A 24,213-nucleotide genomic window follows, 5' to 3' on the forward strand; every position below is an offset into this window, starting at 1 on the left:
ATCCTTGACTAGCTTTATACTGTACATTGTTATTCATTGTCTTATGTTAAATGAAGTGATGGCAAAGACAATACATATTAATCATGTTTGGATTATGGTTAAAACAAAAAGAGATATTTAGGATCAAGAACAGCAAAATATAGAGAGATTCTGAAAGAGAGAAAGAGAGTGAGTGGTGGTAGATATTTTAGGAGGCTGATATGTTATACCCATGTCAGAACAACTGCTAATAATTTAAACAGTGGCCAATTTTGTGAGCCAAGACAAACATGATTCTTGTTCAATAATACAATTCAATTCCTAAGGCTGAGACCTGGTGTCATCTGCATCCTCAAGCCACGGGAGACCATGAATGTGATTTTCTTCTTTTCTTTAGGGGAAAATACAAAGGATTAATGAGAGAAAAGAATATCAAGCTATGCCAAGAAATACAAGTGCAATTTAACAATATAAATGTACAAATTTCTTTTCTGGATTAAATATTACCACAATTATTGAAGTTAGAAACAAAAAGTTAATCTCTTGTAAATTAGACTTCGAACTGTTGATCAGTATAAATTCTTAGTCTTACCACAAGAGCAAACTCTGGTCCTTTATGCACAAGTGATTTATTTATATTTAATTTATTTTACTGACTGCAACTGATCTCATCTTGGAGAGCAAGATGTCAAGTCTTCCCATGACAATTAAATTGCATGACTGATACTATCAACACCACTCACTACATCAAGCCTTTATAAATCTGAGAGAGGAAGACAGTGTGTGTGGTAGAGGCAGAGGGGGTGACACAACACAGGGAAGTAACCTGACCTGGTTTGAATGGGATATTCTTTTTTGCCTGATTAGGTGTGACAGCTTGGGCGTGAACACGTTCCCCACGATTATAGCCTAAAGAGCCCATCAAACGCAAAGCCAGTACAACATGCTCTCTGCTGGCACAGTGCGACCTACCACTGTATACTGTTACAAAGGCTGGAGTCAACAAGGAAACCTAATCGTTTTATGAATACCCACAGAATTGGGCCAGACTTCTTATATTGAAACAGCTGAAGACCAGCAAAACCACTTAGGTCGCAATCTGACACTGATATCAATCTTAATCTACACAATCTACAACTCCACCTGCATATACAAATACATTACCCTAACATATTCAAGGCTACAGTGTTTATTTAAAATAAATGCACAATAAATCATTTTATGCCACACCGTGGCCATTATAAGAAAACCACAAATTGTCATTGTGCAGAACACTGAGATTGTATCACCTTATGGTTTTTTTCGTTCCAGTTCTGCCATTCCGCAGTCTTCTTTCCAAATGGTAACCAGTTATCAACGGTTAATAACGTTCTTTTAAAAGTCATATTTTCAATAAGAATATTAATATTAAATATATACCCAAAATAATTTCAAATATTTAAAATATACATCTGGACATCTAAAATCAATTAGTAGCATAAATCTCTCTCTTCTGCACCCACACACTTGGCTTAACCAGAAAGAGTACATGCACAGACCATGTTCTTCTGGAGCTAATAAAGTCCTGAATAAACGTAATACTGCTTTCATAACCAAAACTGAAAGTAACGCACACGGGAGAGGCCATTTGCACTACGTGCAAATACAAATAGTCATTCCGATAATTTAATATAATCACAGATCTGCTTCTCAGTCAAAGCCCAACAGCATCAAATCTGTATTAATGCATCATATTTAACAATAATTCAGTGAAGACTTGGACACAACTAAGAAATGTAATATTTTTCCTTGTATCTGGATAAACCATGCTTGTATATATAGTAATATATTGTTAAAATGGTCTTCAGCATGTAATGGAAAGTTACATCTGTAATGTGCAATTAGGCAAAGAAATGTGCAAAGCAGTTTCCTACATGATCAAAGAACAGCTTATGTTCTACTAAAAAGAGAGAAGCCTCATTTTTCAGGCAACAGGAATTGGTGTAATTCCAAAGATGTACTGTGACAAACCCTTTGGTCTTTGGTTTAATGAAGAAAAAGAAGAACAAAAACAACAACTGGTTATTAATCAGTTACCAGCATTTTAAATGAATGTTTTCACTCCAGAACAATTGCAATCATTCATTTTCGGTTTGCGTTTTCATTACTTGAACCATTTTTAGTCCCCGTTTCAGAGTGACTGGCAGTTGAGGGGCATTCCAGATGGTAACCAGAAGGCATTCCAGTACAACGTTTCATTAGGAGTTAACTTCCATTAAATATATTATTGATATTAGACATAAGGACCTGAGACTTAAAAGTGGATCACAAAATGACATGGATGAGCTATAAGATCAGTATGTTATTTGAGAAGTTCAAGTAACAGGTGTTTAACCAATAAGTATTGGAGGTAAACGGTTAAACTAACTTAGAAACTCCAAAAACTCACTGTAAAGATAGGCAGCTGTATATAGTCAATTTTAGGCCCATTCTTCCTAACTGATGTAGCTACAGATCATCACATCATGTGTCAACATCTTTAGTCAACATTTACTAAAATACTTATATTTAGAGATGATAAAGAACAGAGGGGTTACCAGGATATCATGTTTGGGGGGGCATTTGGCTTGTTTGGGGGGCAACATAAACAATTGAAAAAATCGGCGCAAAATTAAGCTATACTACACACAATCTGTTTTAGTGCATATCTTTTTCTAAACCAGGAACCCAGAGATAGGCACAGGGCCCCTATTAGACTATAGGGCTATCACATAAAAGTTAGTTAAACCAGGTCAACATTAATAATATGATGATGATATTATTATTATTTATTATTATTATTGACAGATTCATATATCAGATCACGGTGATTGCCTGGTGATGAGTGACAGGTGTTTGCTTGTGAGAAGACGTGCTACACGAGTAGGCAACCGAGACGTACCAACAAATTAATAGCCTGCAAAAATGACAAAAAAGTGCAAACAAAACTTAACTGTTCAAATACAGAACTTTCATGAAAATCTTATAAGTACACACTAGCATTAAATGAGAAAATAACAAAGTTGTGAGCAGTGAGCCTTGTAACACAAGCTGCCAACAGATTCAAAATATATATCGTCTGTGTGCAGAGTGACTGTCTGACTGTGACTACTGCGCACTCTGGTTGTTAAAGTGATCCGGCAGCAGACTGACACACACCCAATAACGGCCAATAGAAAAGCAATAGGCTACATTTTTTTTAATGAACGTTCTAGTTAGGACTGTTCTTTTTTATTTAAGGGGCTACTGGAGGAGTTTTGAGATCTATAGTCAAAACAGACTTAGATAAATGTATTTAATTAAATACTACTATTTTTCACAGTCTCATTTTTACTTTAAGACCGGGGTAAAGCAAGGAAAACAAAAATGTACCTCAACAAGGCGGGATAATGAACGACTCTAGTCTCATTCGTGGAGGTGGAAAAACAAGTTCTTTGTGAAATGCAAGATTTATTGTATTAAAATTTAAATGCAAAAGAAAAGGTATGAGTCTGCTGTTTTTGTCAATTTTAAGTTTTAATTTAAAATGTTTGCGATTTTAATATAAATACATGGTTAAATATTTTTCCACTTAATTGCTCGAGCAAATTAATATATACATCTGTATAGAAGTAATGCATTGAATACGTTGATTAAATTGGGTTTTAACGTGAATACGTCTATTAAAGAGTGTATATGTGTACAAAGAGAATCGCAATGCTGACAAAACCTTTTTTTTTTAAATAAAAGTTGCTGATAACTTCTGGATTTGAAATAAAAAAAATAGTGAGTATGCCTATGTGTTTCTGGTACAGTACAGCCGCGGATCAGTTAGCCTACAAAGTAACGCAGCATATGTGAAAGCATCTCGCGCTGCTCGTGCACCGCATACAGTGCACTGCACACTGCTTTCTCATCGCCGCACATTCTATCAGCTGCAGTTCTGGCGCCTCGATCAGTCAGTCCCCGAAAACTCGACGTACATTCACATCATATGTTAATGCAGCGGTAGAGTTACACTCACAGGACACTGCACTTATTCGCAATCACAAAAGTTCATTGTTTGCTCGTGCTTTAAAGCTCTGCCAGGTAAACATTTCATTGCCGTTCTGTTCTGACATAATGCACTTTTTCTGAGCGTGTACGTCGAGCTCGTGCGCACTGTGAAACAGCGCCAAAACTGGATTTTTATTGTGTCAGACCTCACTCATCTGCTAGCGATGGAAAAATATGCACAAAACAATCCACTTTTAAATTGTAATTTATCATCAGATGGACAGATTATTTCTCAAATTCTCAGGGGAGGCAGAGCTTATCCTAGGGGAGGCACTGCCTCCCCCAGCCTCCCCCTAGACACGCCCCTGATAAAGAACAACCTATATCTTCCCTTCATTAAAGGAATAAAAATGAAAAGTCTCTCATCATTTACTCACCCTCATGCCATCCCAGATATGTATACATTTCTTTCTTCTCACCCACACCTATCATATTGCTTCTGAAGACATGAATTTACCACTTTGCATGGATTAATTGTATGTGCCTTTTTTACCTTCAAAATTCTGGTCACCATTCACTTGCATTGTATGGACCAACAGAGTTGAGATATTTTTCTAAAAATCTTCGTTTGTGTTCAGCACAATCAAGAAAGTAATACACATCTGTGATGGCATAACGGTTAGTAAATGGTGAGAGAATTGGCCTTTTTGGGTGAACTGTTCTTTTAAGGCGCACAAGGTCCTCACGACTTCTAGGAATGAGTTCAAGTTTAGTTTTAAATCTGGCTATGACTACGTCAGGATTTGCTATTCCACGGAGGTAATCCACTTCCGAATCCGAAGTGAAGATCTGTATGCAGAGTGTCAACTAAATACAAATCCATGTGAAAACAATCCTTAGAATTCAGGTGACCTCTGGTGGCGAGTAAAGTGAACTACTGGCAGTGCTAAAAGTCAAACGCGTTTGGATGTATTCATAGAAAATAACCGCACATTACATGTGGCATTATTCTTTTCTGACTGTAGCAGCCAGGGTGCGGGCTCACTTGGCATCTCAGTAACACATTTTTAAATTGTCTGAATAGCAATGGTTAATGGGGTAACCAAACATACAAACTCTCTAAAGACACTTTAGTCTAGGGAAGCAAACATAAACCTTAAATGGAGTTAATGATTATAATAATAATAAATTAAACAAGAGGTATTGCGAGTTAGGCTTAACATTAAATTAAATACATTTAAAGCTTCATTTAAAGGTCGGTTTAAGGCCATTTAAGGTCACTTTCCCTCCATGTAATGTGTCACGACAGAGTCATTATTTCTCTGACCTGCTTTCAGCTCATATGCCATTGAATGACAACATTAGCATATCCGCTAAACAATTTGCGTGACCAAAGATGGCATAATAATAGTTTAGATATGTTTTAATTATAAACAGATATTATTTAGGGTTAAATTTACGATTTTGATTTTCAAATTAAGAGTTAACATATTTAATTTTCAAGCAAATATGCAAAATACATTAACGAGTTAGATTTGAGATGTTTTTGTTATTTTAAAATGAATTTGAAAAGCATTTATTTATTGTATTTTATTGGATAAAATCATGCTATCTCTAGATTGTGTTCAAAGCGCTGTTATTAACAATGGGTTTTATGAGGAGGGAGAAACGTTTATGTGTGCATTTAAATAAAAGTACTAGTCCAAAACTGAACTACAGTACAAATTTTTTTTTAAAGGGCTTAACTAAAAAAAGAATTACGCCTGAGCATGTTCTTTTTTTATTGGCCCACATCCACACCATGTAACGCACAAAATTGAGTAGAAAACTGTGATTGGTCAAAAAAGTGATTGGCATTCTTGTGAAAAAATGATTTCACTGCTTGAATACAACTAGCCCAATAGCGACAAGGGGCGGACGTTTTGAAGTGAGCGAGGAAAAATGGCGACCATCGCAATGAAGTTGAACTGGAATATTTACATGACAATAATGAATTTACCGTACAGTCTGGCTAACACAATTAGATTATCTGCTCTTTTAGTTTTAATACTCACTTTTTCAATTAGTTATGGAGAAAACAGCTATGAAGATAACGCCTATGAATTTCTCAAGCGGGAGTATTCGCTGAGTAAACCATACCAAGGTAAGGGTCAATGACGTTAAACCGGTTTCCTGCCAAAAGTGACACCTGTTTCAGAAAAGTCAACTAGATAGGGAGAAATATACTTTGGTATGACCACTGGTTTATTATTAGGTCATTCGTGGCGTTTTTAATAATTTGACGAGCTTTCACCTTTTCATTATAGGGGCTGAGTGATTTGTCAAATGCTGTGATTTACGTCCTTGGGGCGGAAGTACAGGGCAATTTATTTCTTAGATTTTTAGTTTCAAATGATTAAGGCTAATCATTTAAAAAATGATTTCGGTGTATGTCTTTCTTTTGATTTGATTCTCACTTTGAACTATCTCTTGCCTTTACTATGATATCTGAATTCTCTCTTGACTGTATGTACGCAGGACTGGGTTCTGCCAGCTCCTCACACTGGGAGTTGATGGGAAACACCATGATCATGCCTGAACACATACGGCTGACACCAGACTCGCAGAGCAGACAAGGAGCTGTGTGGAGTCGTATTGTGAGTTTAAATGAAAACACCACCATGGCATATTTGCTGAATATAGAGCAGCAGCCTATCAGACAAAGAGGTCCATAAAGTGTGTAATGAGCTATAATTATGATGGCTTTTTTCTCAGTGTGTTTCTGTGTGTAGCCCTGTTACATTAGGGACTGGGAACTGCGAGTGCAATTTAAGGTCCATGGTGAGGGTAAGAAGAACCTGAATGGGGATGGTCTTGCAATATGGCTGACCAAAGAACGAATGCAAATTGGTAAGATAGCAGTTATTTTAATCATCATTAAAAAAGTTTTACAAATAAATATTGGTATGACCATGATGTTTTTTTTTTTTTCTTTTTGGTTTTCTCTAGGTCCAGTGTTTGGAAACATAAACCTTTTTACTGGTCTGAGTGTTTTTGTAGACACTTATCCCAATGATGACAAGCATCATGAGGTATGTCACCACTGAACGTTACAAGAACAAAATGAATTACACAAGTACACAAGATTACTTTGCATGTCATATCCTACTCCTTATATGTCAATGGATGCATCATGTTGGCTTTAACACAAAATTTCTATGGTCTATTGTTCATACATCACACACTCAAGGGGCCCGATGGATAAATGTTGCATATGCACAAAATGGACATTGAAATGTGTGTTCACAATTTACCATGCGAACATCAGAATTTTAATAAAATAAACTGGCCATAAATATGTGCGCACTGTCCACACACTCTTCATTGTGTTTATGCACTTTTTTGCTAATGTGTGTGCATTGGTGACACCAACTGACCAAGTATTGAGCTGAAAAGACTGATTATAAATTCAGCTTTTTATATGATACCATAGAAAAAAGATTCTTTCATGTGTTATCGTAATTATCCTACTTTACAGTTGTTGTCAGAAAGAATAGGAAACGAGGATGAGGCCAGGTTCTTTCGTACATATTTCTTAAGGAACTTTCATTTTGAAACCATAATACATATTAATCCATTAGCTTGCTGACGATAATTGAATTTTGGGCAAATACAAGCTATTTTCATGGTGTAAAAATCTACAAAAATCATCAAATGGTTGCTGATATACATAAATGAATATGACCGAAACGGCAAGCGTTAATAATTAGCTGTATTTAGAAGAATGAATAAAACCTGTCGTTCATAACAGAAACTGTAATCTCCTCCACCTTGTTGAAAGTTGCATCTCCTCCCATCTCGGAAACTCGGGTATTAAAAAAAATGATCTCAGAGTTTCCCAGTTGTAATTATGACACGAGGACTCATTCATGTGCAACTTTTGAGTGGGAGACATTAATTCTGATTGCAGGTGATGGCACCATAAGCTTACATGTTGCAAGTTTTATTTATTTAAAAAAGATAGTGTTTTACAATGCAAAAATGTTTTTCTTAATCACATTTCCTTCCATAAAAAAAAAAAATCTATGATGATCTATGAAAACATCCTAAAAATGAAGGGCTGAGTATTAATATAGATTTCCCGATTCGATTCCGATTCACAAGCTCTCGGTTTGATTCTGATTTTGAATCAATGTCGACTCATATGGGTATATTTCAGTTATATTGTCCCTTTTGCTTACATATTAAATAAATTATCTCCCAGCTAATGCTGTTAATAATACAGGGGACCTTCTAACTTGGTGCAAGATAGATTTTACAAATTCTTTTTTTGTTAATTTTTCATCATTTTGGTCACATTTTAGCTTTTAAAAAATGAACAGATCAGTGCATACAATTAATAAAAATAATATTATAATGTATATATTATATTTTGTTACATGTTCATTGTTTAATTGCATAATTTATACTATTTACAAGCATTTACATTGATTTGTTAAACACGTGCTAAAAACCGGTACTCTCTCTTTAGGGAAACCGGCATTTCTGTAAAGAGCATCTGTAAATGAGCGCATGATAACAGGAGAGACTCAAATGACTTTATCGCATCTGTTCTATGCATGATTAGAAATACATGTCTCTTTTTGTTTTGTCTGACTTTAAAGAACAGAAACGGTATTAAAGAGACTATTAATTGACAAATGGGTTGCTTGGATCTCGTCTTTGGACACACATACATGAAACAAATTTTACTCTCATAATGTTAAAGTCTATTGTCACAGGATATCTATTTATTTATTTATTTCAAGAGAAATTAGAACTATATTCATACAAATAACTACATGTAGATTTTTTTTGTGCAACTATGGTGAATTATCTGTATCTCATATGCATGTACACATACATAATATACATGCTATTTCTCAAGGTGGCACTGTTGTTTTAGTGATTGTCTTAATTGATTTATATTTGATATTACTATTAAATGAATAAACAACATCGAAGTAAACTTTAGCAGACATGAACAGTATGATTTTGCTGTTGTCCTTTGGGTGTACTATTGAAATTATGTAAGTTGTGCATCTATTTAGACTTAATAAGTGCCTGAGAAAATACTGTAACTTATTTGTAGCTTATGTATATTTTATGTGTTATGCGTAGCTGAATATGTGTTTGACAGCCAGTTGCGTCTTATAAAATTTCAGTGTGAAAATAATGAAACCTGTTCTACATTTTTTGTCTTGATTTGTTGCATTATCTCTTTGATAAATGAAAAATAAAACATCCAAATATATTTAATTTGATTATTTTCTAATTGTTTTGAAAATATTTTGGAAAATTTTACACTATCTGGGAATTTTATAGATCCATTTTTGAAAGATATTCATGCCTGGTCTATTTAGACCCAAATATGTAAGAATGTTTGGTGAAATTGCCATGATTTAAGGGTTAATACACTGATAAATGATTTCCCAGTGGTGTTAGAATAAGACACTTATTTTAAGTAGGCTAATAACAAGATATGCTCTAGATAAAATATATATATATATATATATATATATATATATATATATTTTTTTTGCTATATTGCACAGCCCTAGTGTGAATTAAGTTATATCATTGTGTAATACTGAAATTAGTCAAATTGCATGCCCCATATAAGTGAAAAAAATATTTTAACATGTTTAATCTCTCTCTTTCTCTCTCTCGGACAGAGAATCTTTCCTTTCATCTCTGCCATGGTGGGGAATGGTAGTGTTGCATATGATCATGAACGTGACGGACGGACTACTGATCTTGGTGGCTGCTCTGCCCACATTCGCAATGTAGAACAAGATACCATCATCTTGATCAGATACGTGAAAAACAGACTCATAGTAAGTAGACATTCTAGCATTCCTTGTTTCTTTCTGCAGCCCAAGAACATTACACTCAGACATTTCATCATGGGGTTATAAATACAATTATTATTTAATTACTTTTTTTAAATGCAATTCACAAACGTATTTGATCAAACTACACAATGATGACTCATAGACATCATAGACATTACACTTTTATCTTCTGTCATTGCTTGATCTTCTGTTAAGCTGCTTTGAAACAATGTGTGTTTTGAAAGGCGCTATACAAATAAAAATGACTTGACTTGAAGATTTCCTGACATTTCCTGTTCTTTCTGTCAGGTGATGACAGATATAGAGGGGAAGCAAGAGTGGAAGGATTGTCTGGATATCCCTGGGGTGAGAATCCCACAAGGTTACTATTTTGGAGTCTCGTCAGCCACTGGAGACTTATCAGGTTTGGACCTTGAAAAATCTCTTAAAGATACAGATTACGGAACAATATTTTATGAAATACGTTCTTTTCAAATGGGTAAATAAGTGAGTATTATTATGGGCATTTCTACAGAGCAACATATTAAAATTATATAATGCAAGATAATGCAAACTGACACGGATATGTTGGGACAATTCTACAAATGTAGATGGAATCTTTTGAGGCATTAAATTAGATTTCACTCAGTTCATTCAATATATTTTCTCCTCTAGCCATAGTAGGCAATTCTGTGTCTGCCTGTTTTATTCAAGTATGTGAGGCAATGGCCAGTGGTGAGAAAATGAGGCTGGACTGATAATTTGTTCTTTTTGTGATTTAAATTTTTTTATCGATTCATATATATTAAACAAATAAAAGCAAAAACTTATACAAACTGAATCAATACTTAAACACCCTATATTAGCCCCTCCTCCCAATCCCCAAACCCACCCACAACAACACCCCAGCATTCCCACAAGATTATAGACACACACAAAAAAAATATATATATATATATAATAAATCACACGCATAACTGCTACACCCTCTCTCTCTCTCTCTCTCTCTCTCTCTCTCTCTCTCTCTCTCCATTGTCCCTCCCTGAGAGCCCTCCTAAAACAGATATTTGCCCCACTTTCCCACAAACATGTTCATATTTCCCAATCCTCTAGATACCCCTTCTTCAAAAGCTGCCACCCTCCCCATCTCTGCACACCACTCAGGAAATGATGGCGCTCCGTCTGACTTCCAACCCCTTAAAATAACTTGTTTGCCAATCATATTTCTAGTCAGAACCCAATTTGTTTATAAATATGTCCCCCAAATTTTTGACCGCCCCATGTCCAAAATACAAAGTCTGGGGCAAAGTAAGACTTAAGTGCCCAAAACGTCACCCAACATAACTCTGAACCCTCAACCAAAAATCTTGAATTAACACACCCCTAAAAGACATGAGTTGTGTCTCCAACTTCTGATTGGCATCACCAGCAGGTGGGTGTGTCTTTAAGACCAAGCCTATATAATCTAGAGGGGGTCCAACAAAATCTATGTAAAATCTTAAATTGCATAAGGTGAACCCTTGCATCTCTAGATGCAGACTTGACATTTTTTAGAATCCAAGTCCACACTCTGATGCCTCATGTCCTTTTCCAAAAGCAGTAATCACCTCTCCCAAAGTATCTGCCACTTTAGGGGGGTGTGTGCTACTCCCAGAAAGAATACAGAGCAGCTGGCCCAGCTGTAAATACCTATAAAACTGAGATCTGGGAATCCTAAAATGATGAACCAAATTCTCAAAAGATCTCAATACTCCACTCTCATATAGGTCACGAGTGTAGTAAACCCCCTCATAATCCACTCTGACCAACAGAAAGGGGACATATTAATATGTAATTTAGGGTTCAGGTATGTGCTTGAGGCATATGCATATTTTTAAATAAATGTCAGAATTAAACACTCTGCACACTTTTGTTCAAATCATGTGCAAATGCGAGATAACAGGTTGTGAATTAACTTCTTCGGTTATTTTAATAGAAAGGCTTTGCAATGGCGAAATAGGGACAAGAACTTCCTGTTCAATACGAAACCAGGGAGGGGCTCTCTAAGGTGGAAGCAACCAATGAGCCAGGTGTCTGAGACCGAATGCATAATAATAAACAAAATCTTGGGTAGGCCTTGCCCAACTTTGTTAATAGGCCTATGTGACTTGTTGAAATGTAATCTGTGACATTTACATCTACAGGGAGAGATTGTAGCAGGTATTTGAATTTTGGAATACAATTAATTTTAATAAAATTAACCTTCCCAATCATAGATAAATGTAATGAAGCCCACCTGCTTCAAAAACCTTTTTATTAATAGTTCGGAGTTAACTCTAACTAAATCACACAAATTATTTGGGAATAAAATGCCCAAATAATTAATGCCCTGTTTGGACCACTGGAAGGTGCTTGGCCGAAAATCCATTACTGGGCTGTACGCTGTCAGAGCCAAAGCTTCGGATTTAGACCAATTGACTCTGTAACCTAAGAATTTAGAGAAGGAACTAATAATCCTGTGGAGACAAGGCATAAGATCTAATGGGGTCAGAGACAAATAATAAAATATCATCTGTGTAAAGCAAATCCTTATGTGCCACACCTCCCACCATCACCCCTGGAAAATCATCCTCCTTTCTTACCGTGGCTGCTAATGGTTCCAGGGCAAGACAGAACAATAATGGGGAAAGAAGGCAACATTGCCGGTGCCCTTTCCAGAGTACAATAATCTGAAATGAATCCATTTGTTTGTTCCACCGCTACCGGGTGTCTATAAAGTAACTTAATCCATTCAAGTATTCCCGAACCTGTTTGTTTCCAAAATATTAAAATAATCCCATTCCACCATATTAAACACCTTTTTGGCATCAAGTGAGATGGCAGCGACCGGAGTCTGATAATTTGCCACTGACCATATGATATTGATGAAATGCCTAATGTTATCAGAAGAGTTGCGGCCCTGAATAAACCCTACCTGATCTATAATAAGAGATGCCATAACTTTACTTAATTGGTTAGCCAGAAGTTTTGATAATTTTAACGTCTAGCTGGATCAGGGAAATTGGACTTTAACTCTTACACTCACTTGGATCTTTGTCCTTTTTAAGAATCAGAATAATGCGGGCTTGTGCCATGGTTGGCGGAAGCTTTCCATTCTTTAATGATTCCGTATAAACTTCTAACAAAAGTGGAGCCAGTTCTGTTGCATAAGATCTAAAAAATACAGTGGCAAAACCTTCTGGCCCCGTAGCCTTGCCTGTAGGCAGGGCCTTAATTAACTTGTCCAGCTCCTCCAAGGTTATCTGAGAATTAATTGAAGCACTTATTGGCTGCTTCAATTTCAAAAACGTTTTTTTGGTTTTTTATAAAATGTTTGTTTTTAGTTTTTACATTTGACATTTTGAAATATTAATAGTGTATAAAAATATATATATATATAAAAAATATATAGTGTGTCAAAAATAAAATTATAAAGACCACATTCCCCTTTAGTGCACCCCCCGTCCACGAACCAAACAAACAAAAAAAATAAAAACATGCGCATTAACCCAGCGCATGACAGCGCCAACCGGCGTCCATCACACTAAACTCAAACAGTCCATGTACACCTACGAGAGTCCCTGCAACAACTTTGCCATCAGATTGCTCAATTCCAGTGCATCTTTACAAATTTTGTGAGACAAAATTACACAACAAAAGATAATCTATAAAACAAACTCTAGCCAATAGGCAGAATAAACACAAAGAACATGTAGATTCATTCACAAAACTGTCTTGAAGGTGTGTTCCTCCACAAAACAAATTCTAGCCCCCAGCATAACTAGCACAATTTTTTTTAATTATATATATTTAAAGCCGTTCAGTTTCCTCAGACAGTCAAATGAATGTTCAGTTAGCCGGCTGTTTCATAAGTGCAGCAAAAGATGTAATCATTCCAATGTCCTGCAAAAAACACACTCCATCCAATAGGAGGCATAAGCACCAAGAATGAGCAGATTCATCCACAGCTGTCCCGAAGGAGTGTTATTCCACACAAAAAACTCCAGCCGCTAGGTAGAACCAGCACAAAAAGAAACAAAAAAGGCACCCAGCTTCCTCAGATGGTCAATAGTATTTTCAGCGAGACAGCCCACTTGGAGGCACATGAGAAACACACCTTGACTTCCTCAGTCCATTGGTTTTATGAAAGACATCACTTGTTGTTGGCATGTAAATATTTTGTGGCCATCCTTAGTATCTATTCTCAATTTGGCCGGGATCTTCAGTGTAAAAGCATCCCTTCGTTGATGCAATAGGTTTCTTGAAGGAGTGTTATTCCACAAAAAATACTCCTGCCACTAAGTGAAAAAACCAACACAAAAAGAAACAAACTTGTGCCCAGCTTCCTCAGACAGTCAAGTACATGTACAGCGAGACAGCCCACTTGGAGGCCATATGAAAGTCACCAAATGGTTTACTCACCCATTGACTCTACGGGAGACAATGCTTGTTGTGGGCTTCCTTAGTATCTATTCTTAATTTGTCCGGAAACATCAGAGCAAATGCAAACTTCTATTGATGTATTGTAGGTTCTTGCATTCCTTGAAATTATCACGTTTCTCACTTGTCAAATTCGCAAAATCTGGGAACAAGAAAATGCTGTGGTTCTTCCAATAAGCTTTCCTTTGCTCCTCACCTGTGCAACATGATTTCTTTATTGGATGATCTCTTAAATTTGGCCAGAATTGCAGGTAGCTCAGCAAGTAAAGACGCTGACTACCACACCTGAAGTCACAAGTTCGAATCCAGGGCATGCTCGGTTGCTAGGGTGGGTAGAGTCACGTTGGGTTAACCTAGAGTTCGCTATAATTGTAATATTGCACTTTTTCCTAGATAACCATGACCTGATCTCCCTCAAGTTGTATGAGCTAACAGTGGACCACAGTCCTGAAGAGGAAGAGGACCAGCAGGAGATTACTTTGCCTAGTGTAGACTACAGAGCAGACTTTAATGGTATACAGTTATTCAAGATTGTAACTTTTATTTTCAGTGTGATCTTTTATTGAGGAACATAGATGACCGTATCTTACAAATGTTTTCTTTTCTCAGTTGTGGTGGAGGATGAAGGAAAGAGTATTCTCACCATCTTCTTTCTCTTCATTTTCTCCATCGTTGGGCTGGTCGTTTTGGTTGTGGCTGTTCTATTTGTATGTAGTCGCTATAAAGAAAACCGCCGCAAGCGCTTCTACTAAGCAAACGGATGAAAGTGTCAAGAAGGAAACGGGATGAGAGACCCGACATTAGTGTGACTGGCATTTTTGCAAACAATGGAGGGCCGCTTTTGGTCCTCACCCCTGCCACCAACAGAAAGGGTCTGAAAGCCAAAGCTAAACAAAAATCCATACCTGACCTCTAAAAGTGTGAACCGACCACCTCAATTGTGATTTCACCATCATTTCTCAAAAAGTTTTTAGAGTATTTGAAAGAGTGTATGTTGTTAGAGAATGTGTTGTGAAAGACTTTCTTCATATTCTTTGTGTGTTCGCTGTAATTTTGTACCTAACCAGTTACACTGACCTTGGCCTTTGACCCTTACCACTGAAATGTATGTGTGAGCATTTACAGAGGCTGAATAGTTTATAACATTTCTATATACTCAGGTTGTCTACTGTAATACCACTGCGGAAATACCTAATATTGAATATTGTTGACCAGTCTAAAATAATTAGTTGTTACTGTCATCTCTTAGCTATAAGCATTTATGCTTTAATCTTGTGAATTCGATTCCCTTTATTACATTTTCTTTTCATCCCTGTAATGCTGGCCAGCTGTACTGCTCTTAACAGATAGCAATAATCATCAATGTGAAAGACATTTTCCCAAACTAAACTTTTTGTAATAAATGTGTACTTTGATATGTGTTGTCTTTTGTTGTGGTCCCGTTTACAAAACTGCACTAAACTGAAAGTCCTAAAGCTTAAGCATTAACATACTTTTGTTTAAGTAGGATTGTTTAGATGATTTAACCACTCATGATAAACCTTCATTTGTATGTTTCCTTCCCTCTCCAGGCCTTATATCTGCTAACCATAATGTGCTGATAAATATCATAGAAATGTTGGCAGCTGTTTATTTTACAGTGCTTGTACTTTCTTGGTACATACACTCACTTAGCAAGTGTGGACGAAGCTTCTTATTGAGTTCTTACTGGTAAGTGTCATTGCAATTCAACTTATCTAACAATTTTTAACTGAACACTGATTCTCTTAACTGATTGCAGCCCTCTATATTGCGAGTAAATCAAACACATATGCGAGTAAATTTCGCACTATGCGACCAAAAAAACGTCTGCTGTTAACGGCATTTTCCCGGTGGGCCGACGCACTTTGGTGCCGATAAGGGGCTGACTGGCCATCGGGAGATCCGAGCGGGCCGCAAAATGGTCTAAAATAAGTTAAAATGAGCCGAACGGACCACAAAACGGCGCCACGATATGCAGAAAAGGACAGCGAAACCCTCAGTATTATATAATATAATTGAATAGCTATACGGGTTGGCTGGTTTGCAAAAGAAAACAAAACACTGAAAAAGTCCAGTGGATCAAAAATAAATCGGACATTTAAGAGAACTATATTTGAGTTATTTAGACATATTTTGATAATTAAAATGAAAATGTTATACTTTTATATTTGACTGTTATCCATACGTTTCTGAAGCCTGAAAAATAAATCATGAACCCTTATTTTATTATATGACCCAAGCAAAAATTTTATAAATTACTGTGGTGTGCATGAAGCATGAGTTTGTATGGTAATTTATCGTCATATTCATGAAACACATAAAACAGACAATTAATCATCATAATCGCACTTACTTGTTTGACAATTAATTGTCAGCCAAATTTCACAATTTTGACCCCTAATTATATGGTTCCTACCTTGTGAATTGTTTTGTTAAAACAATTTTACAGCTTGTATCATTATTAAAAATGTGATTTCATGACATCATATAAATTGATAGAATGTGAAATTTGTAAATTTTTAAAAAGCTAAAATGTGATTAAAATCATAAAGCAATAAAGGATGTAAGGAGGGTAATGTCATGGTACATACCAATCCAACTCTCTACAATCATGTTGGAGAACGAATTGTCATTTGCTAGTAAATTTGGTTTTTACTCGTCAGACTTTTGACGAAATGTAAACATAATGAAACAAAAAATATATATTAAGCAAACTGAGAGAGGGGTCTAGCGAGTAAAGTCTGGCGAGTAAAAAACAAATTTACTAGCAAATGACAATTCTTTCTCCAACATGATTGTAGAGGGTTGGATTGGTATGTACCATGACATTACCCTCCTTACATCCTTGTAATTTCTGGCAATTCATGAAGGTATCTTGATGACATACCATCTACATGACTAATGATTATGTGTGTGTTGACAATTCTCATTTTGGGCATGGAGACTCATATATGCACTTGACTACCAGTTGTCATGTGAAGAAGACCTTGCTTAAATGACAAAGTATTAACCAACAATTTGGCCACGGCTCTGCAGGATGTAAAAACAAGTCAGTATGTTGTAATTGTGTAGAGGAAGGGCATGAATCAGGCTGTACAAGACCGATAAAATGCTGCAACTGATCACTCCACTTCATCAGAAGTCTGTCCAGTCATCAAAGGAGTCAGGATCAAAGAGGAAGAAATCCAGAGAGTAAAATATATGGAGAGAGCAAGCTACGTTGTAGCATGCAGAGTGGTTGAGGAGTCTCCTGCCTTTAATATAAGGAAATCTTATGCCTCTGTGGTAAAACCAATCACGAGCACTGCTGAATGCCAGACAGACTTGACCTGGGTGAATAATGACAAACCACAATACATAAACAAAAAATCTATCTTGGCTAAAAAGAAGACTCAAAGCACCCAAAACCAAATTACATCAAGTTAGACCCAAGTCAGCGAAGAACAAATTCTGTCAGCTGAACACAACCAATCTTCAAGAGAAAAAAAGACATAAAGTAGTATTACAACACAATTACAAGAAGTTACTCAAGAAAATGTCAAAAGACTGAAATTTCAAAGGATATTGAAATAAGAGAACATAACCTCTCATAGCCGTAGCTTATCTCCAAAATGCAGAAGTAAATGGCATGTACAAGTTTTGCCTATTTGAGAATGAATATTCGCATTATTCAGCGGAACTGCCGAGGGATCAAACTCAACTTTGCTGAACTGCAGCGTTTATCTGCTGTTGATATTCCCATTGCCTTTTGTCTTCAAGAGACTCACTTGGTATCAAGCAGCTCATTGACCTTAAAAAACGATACAATATTGAATGCATTTGGCCAAAATATGCAACGACCCTTGGGTGGATTGGCCATATTAGTTAGATGTGACCTATAACAATAGATTCAAATTTGCAAGCAGTAGCTGCGCGTTTAACGCTCCATAAAGCCATTTCCCTGTGCTCCATTTACATACCCCCTGATGTTTCCGTAGCATTACATGACTTGGACAGATTGGTACACCAGTTGCCATCCCCATAAATACTAATGGGAGATTTTAATAGTCATAGTCCACTATGGGAGAAAGCTGCACAAATACAAAAGGCAAAATGATTGAGGACCTTATCTCTAATAATAATCTATGCATATTAAATGATGTTCGTACACTTGTCTGCATCCAGGACATGGAACCTACACTGCTATTGACCTAACTATATGTGAGCCTGAACTATTGCTCGACTTCTTGTGGCAAGTCAGTGATGATCTGTGTGGAAGTGACCACTTTTCTCTGATTGTTATTTCATCAGAAGCAGAAATCCAACAAAGAACTCCAAGATGGCATCTTAAAAGAGCCAACTGGTACTCTTTTCAGACACTTTGTTATGAGAAATTCAGCATAGGGCTCCAAGAACATCATGACTCAATGAAGAGGTTTACGGATACTTTAATAGAAATAGCAGAAAAGGCTGTTCCAGAAACATCAACATAGCCATACAGACAGACTAACCCAAGGTTTGATGAAAAGTGCAAAAAGGCTATTGAAGAACAGAAAATGGCAGAAAGGATGTTTAACAAACACCCAACAACAGAAAACCTCATTAAATTGAACATTTGCCGGTCCAAAGCATGTAGAATCATAAATGAAACAAAAAGACAAAGCTGGAAAAAATATATATCAAGTTTAACAGCACATGCACCAACAAAGAAAGTATGGGACATGATCCGAAAGATGAAGGGCAAAAAAGGTGGATCACAAATACGACATTTTAAGAGTCAAGGCACTGTGTTAACTATAAAACAAGAAATTGCTAACAAGCTTGCAGAGACTTTTGAGAGAAACTCTTCATTAGAAAGTCTCCCTGAGTTCCAAGGAATAAAACACAACAGGAACAGAACCAACTTGACATTTCTTTAGATAACACATAGCCATACAACCTGCCCTTTTTAATGGAAGAGCTTCTTAAAGCTTTAAAGAACTCAAATGGTACTGCTGTTGGACCAGATAAAGTTTATTACCAGTTCCTAAAGCACTTACCCCATAATGTATTATTAATTCTTACAGTGCATCCGGAAAGTATTCACAACGCTTCACTTTTTCCACATTTTGTTATGTTACAGCCTCATTCCAAAATGGATTAAATTCATTATTTTCCTCAAAATTCTACAAACAATACCCCATAATGACAATGTGAAAGAAGTTTGTTTGACATTTTTGCTAATTTATTAAAAATAAAAAAAATAAAAATCACATGTACATGTATTCACAGCCTTTGCCATGACACTCAAATCATTGAGCTCGGGTGCATCCTGTTTCCACTGATCATCCTTGAGATGTTTCTACAACTTGATCCACCTGTGGTAAATTCAGTTGATTGGACATGATTTGGAAAGGCACACACCTGTCTATATAAGGTCTCACAGTTAACAGTGCATGTCACAAGCCATGAAGTCCAAGGAATTGTCTGTAGACCTCCGAGACAGGATTGTTTCGAGGCACAGATACGTTTCTGCAGTATTGAAGGTCCCAATGAGCAGAGTGTAATGTTGATTAGTATGTTTAACATTTACATTTATGTATTTGGCAGACCCTTTTATCCAAAGCGACTTACAGTGCACGTATTACAGGGACAATCCCCCCGGAGCAACCTGGAGTTAAGTGACTTGCTCAAGGACACAATGGTGGTGGCTGTGGGGCTCGAACCAGTGACCTTCTGATTAACAGATATGCGCTTTAGCCCACTACACCACCACTACTCCAGAATGAAAGAAGTTTGGAACCACCAGGACCCTTCCTAGAGCTGGCCGCCCGGTCAAACTACACGATTGGGTGAGAAGGGCCTTAGAAGGGTGACGGTTCATCTTCCAACAGGACAATGACCCTAAGCACACAACCAAGATAACAAAGGAGTGGCTATGGGACAACTCTGTGAATTTCCTTGAGTGGCCCAGCCAGAGCCCAGACTTCAACCCAATTGAACATCTCTGGAGAGATCTGAAAATGGCTGTGCACCGACACTCCCCATCCAACCTGATGGAGCTTGAGGTCCTGCAAAGGAAAATGGGAGAAACTGCCCAAAAATAGGTGTGCCAAACTTGTAGCTTCATACACAAAAAGACTTGAAGCTGTAATTGGTGCCAAAGGTACTTCAACACAGTATTGAGCAAAAGCTGTGAATACTTATGAACATGTGGTGTTTTTTTTTTTTTTGTGTAATAAATTTGCAAAGATTTCAAACAAACTTCTTTCACGTTGTCATTATGGGGTATTGTTTGTAGAATTTTAAGGAAAATAATTAATATAATAAGGCTGTAACCTAACAAAATGTGGAAAAAGTGAAGTGTTGTGAATACTTTCCGGATGCACTGTATGGATAATTTTAACACCATTTGGAAATCAGGAGAAGTGCTATTGGAAAGAAGCAACAGTTATACCCATACCTAAACCGGGCAAAGATCATACAGACTCCAACAACTACTGCCCTATAGCCCTCACCAGCAGCCTATGTAAAACCATGGAAATAATGGTCAATAAACTATTAGTGTGGATGCTAGAGAAAGACCATAAGATCAGTGATTATCTGCGTGGTTTCAGATGAGGAAGAAGCAATTTAGACCATCTCATAAGACTGGAATCATTTGTACGTAATGGTTTTATCAAAAGAGCATGCAGTAGCAGTTTTCTTTGATCTAGAAAATATGATACTACTTGGAGATTTGGCATTTTTAAACATCTGTATGAATTTGGTTTTAGAGGGTACCTACCCATTTTCATTTCTAATTTCTTATCGAATAGACTTTTTCATGAATAGGAACTTTGAATATACACACAAAAGAATTAGGTGTGCCTCAGTTTTCTTGTTTAGTATTAAAATGAACTTTATTGCAAATGTTATGGGGTCAAATGTATTCTATAGTCTGTATGTCGACAATTTGTGCATCTGTTACGGTGGAAAATATGAATTGTATTGAAAGGTAATTACAGATGTGCATAAACAAAATATATGATTGGTCAGTTAGAAATGGATTGAAATTATCCAAATTATAAACTGTATGTTTGCATTTCTGCTTGCTGCAATCTCTACATCTGGATCCAGAGCTCTTCCTGGAGATAACCTATAAAAGTCACAAAAGAGACTAAGATTTCAGGGTTAGCTTTGGATAAAAAAACTTTATTTTATCCTACATAAAAAACTTAAGAAACAAATGCCTTAAAAAAAATGAACAACATAAAGGTACTGACTAAAACGAAATGGGGTGCAGATTGCAGTACACTTCTACGTCTGGTGCAATCCCAAATGGACTATGGGAGCATAGTTTACGGATCTGCAAGGAAATCTTACATTAAAATGCTGGATACTGTACACCATATAGGATTACAACTTTCTTTTGGAGCATTCAGGACTTTACCCAATCAAAGTTTGTATATTGAAGCATAGGAACCATCACTTGACAACAGGCACTTGAGACTTGCTCTTCAGTATGCAGTTAAGATGAAAACAAAACAATGCAATCCAGCTTACTCTTCAGTTTTACTGTTAATCTGGACATCAGAAATCTCCTTGGAAATCATGATTTCAAGCATGATTATAATGACCAGCCATTATACATCATAGCCATTAACTTAAGACTGCATCTAACAATTAGTTTGACTAGCTAAAGACGCCATAGAAAGCCTGTTGCATAAAACAAGCTCACAGTTGTCTTTGGTAAGACAGTCTAATTTTCATTGCATTGTGGGGAAAATAAGACAGCTTAAAAAAAATGTCCGACAGTGGACGCTCAATACATTTTTTATTCGCTGAGAATATTTGCTTAGAGGACTACAATGCTTCAAAATGTTTTTTAATGAACACATTTAGTGAATTAACCCAAATAATTAAAAACACAACATTTTGTTACCATTTTTGAAGTCAAAGTCTTCAACCAAGTCTCAACTCAAGCCCCTTTCAGCCCCCACTGGCTCAGCTGACAGTTATTTTCAATGGCAAAATGGAATGTAAACAAAAGTTAGCCTGAGGTGTGCTGTCTTACATTTTGGTCTTTAATTAGACTGATCTAAGTTTTTATGCGACTGACTGAAAAAATTAAGACCAACATTTTAGACGACTAACTAGTAAGACTAGTCTAAAACAGTTTTATGCAACCAGCCCCAGATCCATCTAGCACTCTGCGAACTGTGCTAGTAAGTGTTGTCGAGCTTGAAATCTGCAATCGATAGATGTGTAGTGAAAAAGGAGTTATATTTTGGTCAGGTCACACTCAAAACAGATTAGATCACTTCAGAAGACATGAATTAAACCACTGGAGTTTTATGGATGACTTTTATGCTGCCTTTATGTGCTTTTTAGAGCTTCAAGGTTTCAGATCCCTTTCACTTGCATTGTATTTAACTACAGAGCTGAAATACTCTACTAAAAATATTTTTTTGTGTTCAGCTGAAGAAAGAAAGTCATATACACATCTGGGATGGCATGAGTGTGCGTAAATGATAAGAGAGTTTTAATTTTTGGGTCAACTATCCCTTTATCTTTTTGAGGTTTAAAATGGATGATTTTACTTTGTGATGTGTGGCAGAACTCATTTCATGTTAACTGGTGTGAAAAGCAATTGTAAAGATGTGAAGGTGTAGAAGAAAATATAAAAATGTATTTAATATATATATGTACATTTGGATCATAATTGAAAGTGTCAAGAAATGTGAGATTTTTTTATTTTAGTTAGTTTTGGAGTTATGAAAAAGTATTTTAGTTTCGTTTCAGTTTTTTCCAATAATTTCAATTTTTATTTTAGGTAACGAAAATTATTTTAGTTCGTTTTCATTTTAGATTTAATTAACTATAATAACATCCATACAGTAATGTATCATATAAGTTGCCATGTGCATATACCATGAGTGCCTGTTAATACCCAACAATTGTCTGTAGGTACAACATATTTACCATATATGTACCAGAAAAGTACACGTACTGTAAAATGAAGTGCTACTGAAATGTTGATGAATTCTTATTAATTACTTTCCACATAGAGTCAGAGAAGCACTGCCGGTGCAGCATTTGGACATTTTAAGGTCAGGTCATTCATGGTGGAACATTAACAGGATTTGTTCCCAGTTTTATAATAATGAATACTTTTTATTATTATTAATTATTTGCATTGGTCAAATATATGCAAGGGGGTTTTGTGTCACTTCAAGTTGCTGTTATCTACAATTATGCTGTGTTTAAAGTAAATGTAGTTTTATGGCAAAGGTTGTTCAGTGATCATCAGCTTGTTGTTGAGCAAGCTGCTGCATCAAATTCTGTGTGGTCTTCATGGTCGTCTGCAACATGTCAGATTTCTAAATTAAAGATTCTGGGCTCTACGAGTGGTCGTGGGTGAGAGTGTTTGCACAAATTGTGGGTGTATTGTATATTAATATAGGGACGCAAAGTGCAGTTTTCTATTTTCCCGAGAAATAGGTCATAGCGCTAAGACATTTGAGAACCATGTCTATTTCTGTGCAAACTCTAAACTCAGTTCATGCATTATCAGTTTGGGGATTCTACCAGCAATGGTATCAAAGAGCTATCGATTACTTTTAACAGTAGCCATGATTTGTGTGTCAGTAGATCAATATGAATAATAATAATAATAATGTTTATTATTTTAGACGACTTTTGTTTAGCACCTTTCCAAAGCTCAAGGTGGATGCACAGAAATCAAGCAAAGCATTAAACAGAGAAACACATATCAAATATACAATATAAGACATTGAACAGTGGGAGAGAAGGATAGCATATTTAGAGCAGGATAGATACAGGTGAGAAAGACGAGTCAATAGTCCCAGAGAGGCCAATTCGGAACATATACAACACATACATTACGGTCCGGGGCAGTGCAGTCAACAATACAGTCACAGAGCTGGGGACGAAGAGACGGCTTGTGGGT

General features: G+C 36.4%; 1 protein-coding gene across 1 annotated transcript; it reads left to right on the forward strand.

Annotated features, from left to right (window-relative positions):
* The first annotated feature begins 5,892 nt into the window (after positions 1-5,892).
* lman2lb (lectin, mannose-binding 2-like b) lies at positions 5,893-15,708 on the forward strand. Its single transcript, XM_052104233.1, has 8 exons — positions 5,893-6,115; positions 6,490-6,608; positions 6,744-6,861; positions 6,961-7,043; positions 9,666-9,827; positions 10,134-10,248; positions 14,676-14,795; positions 14,892-15,708. The coding sequence occupies exons 1-8, from the start codon at positions 5,914-5,916 to the stop codon at positions 15,032-15,034; spliced, it is 1,062 nt and encodes a 353-aa protein (XP_051960193.1). The 5' UTR covers positions 5,893-5,913; the 3' UTR covers positions 15,035-15,708.
* The last annotated feature ends 8,505 nt before the right edge of the window (positions 15,709-24,213 follow it).

The sequence above is a fragment of the Xyrauchen texanus genome, chromosome 3, assembly GCF_025860055.1.
Source record: "Xyrauchen texanus isolate HMW12.3.18 chromosome 3, RBS_HiC_50CHRs, whole genome shotgun sequence".
Lineage (NCBI taxonomy): Eukaryota > Metazoa > Chordata > Actinopteri > Cypriniformes > Catostomidae > Xyrauchen > Xyrauchen texanus.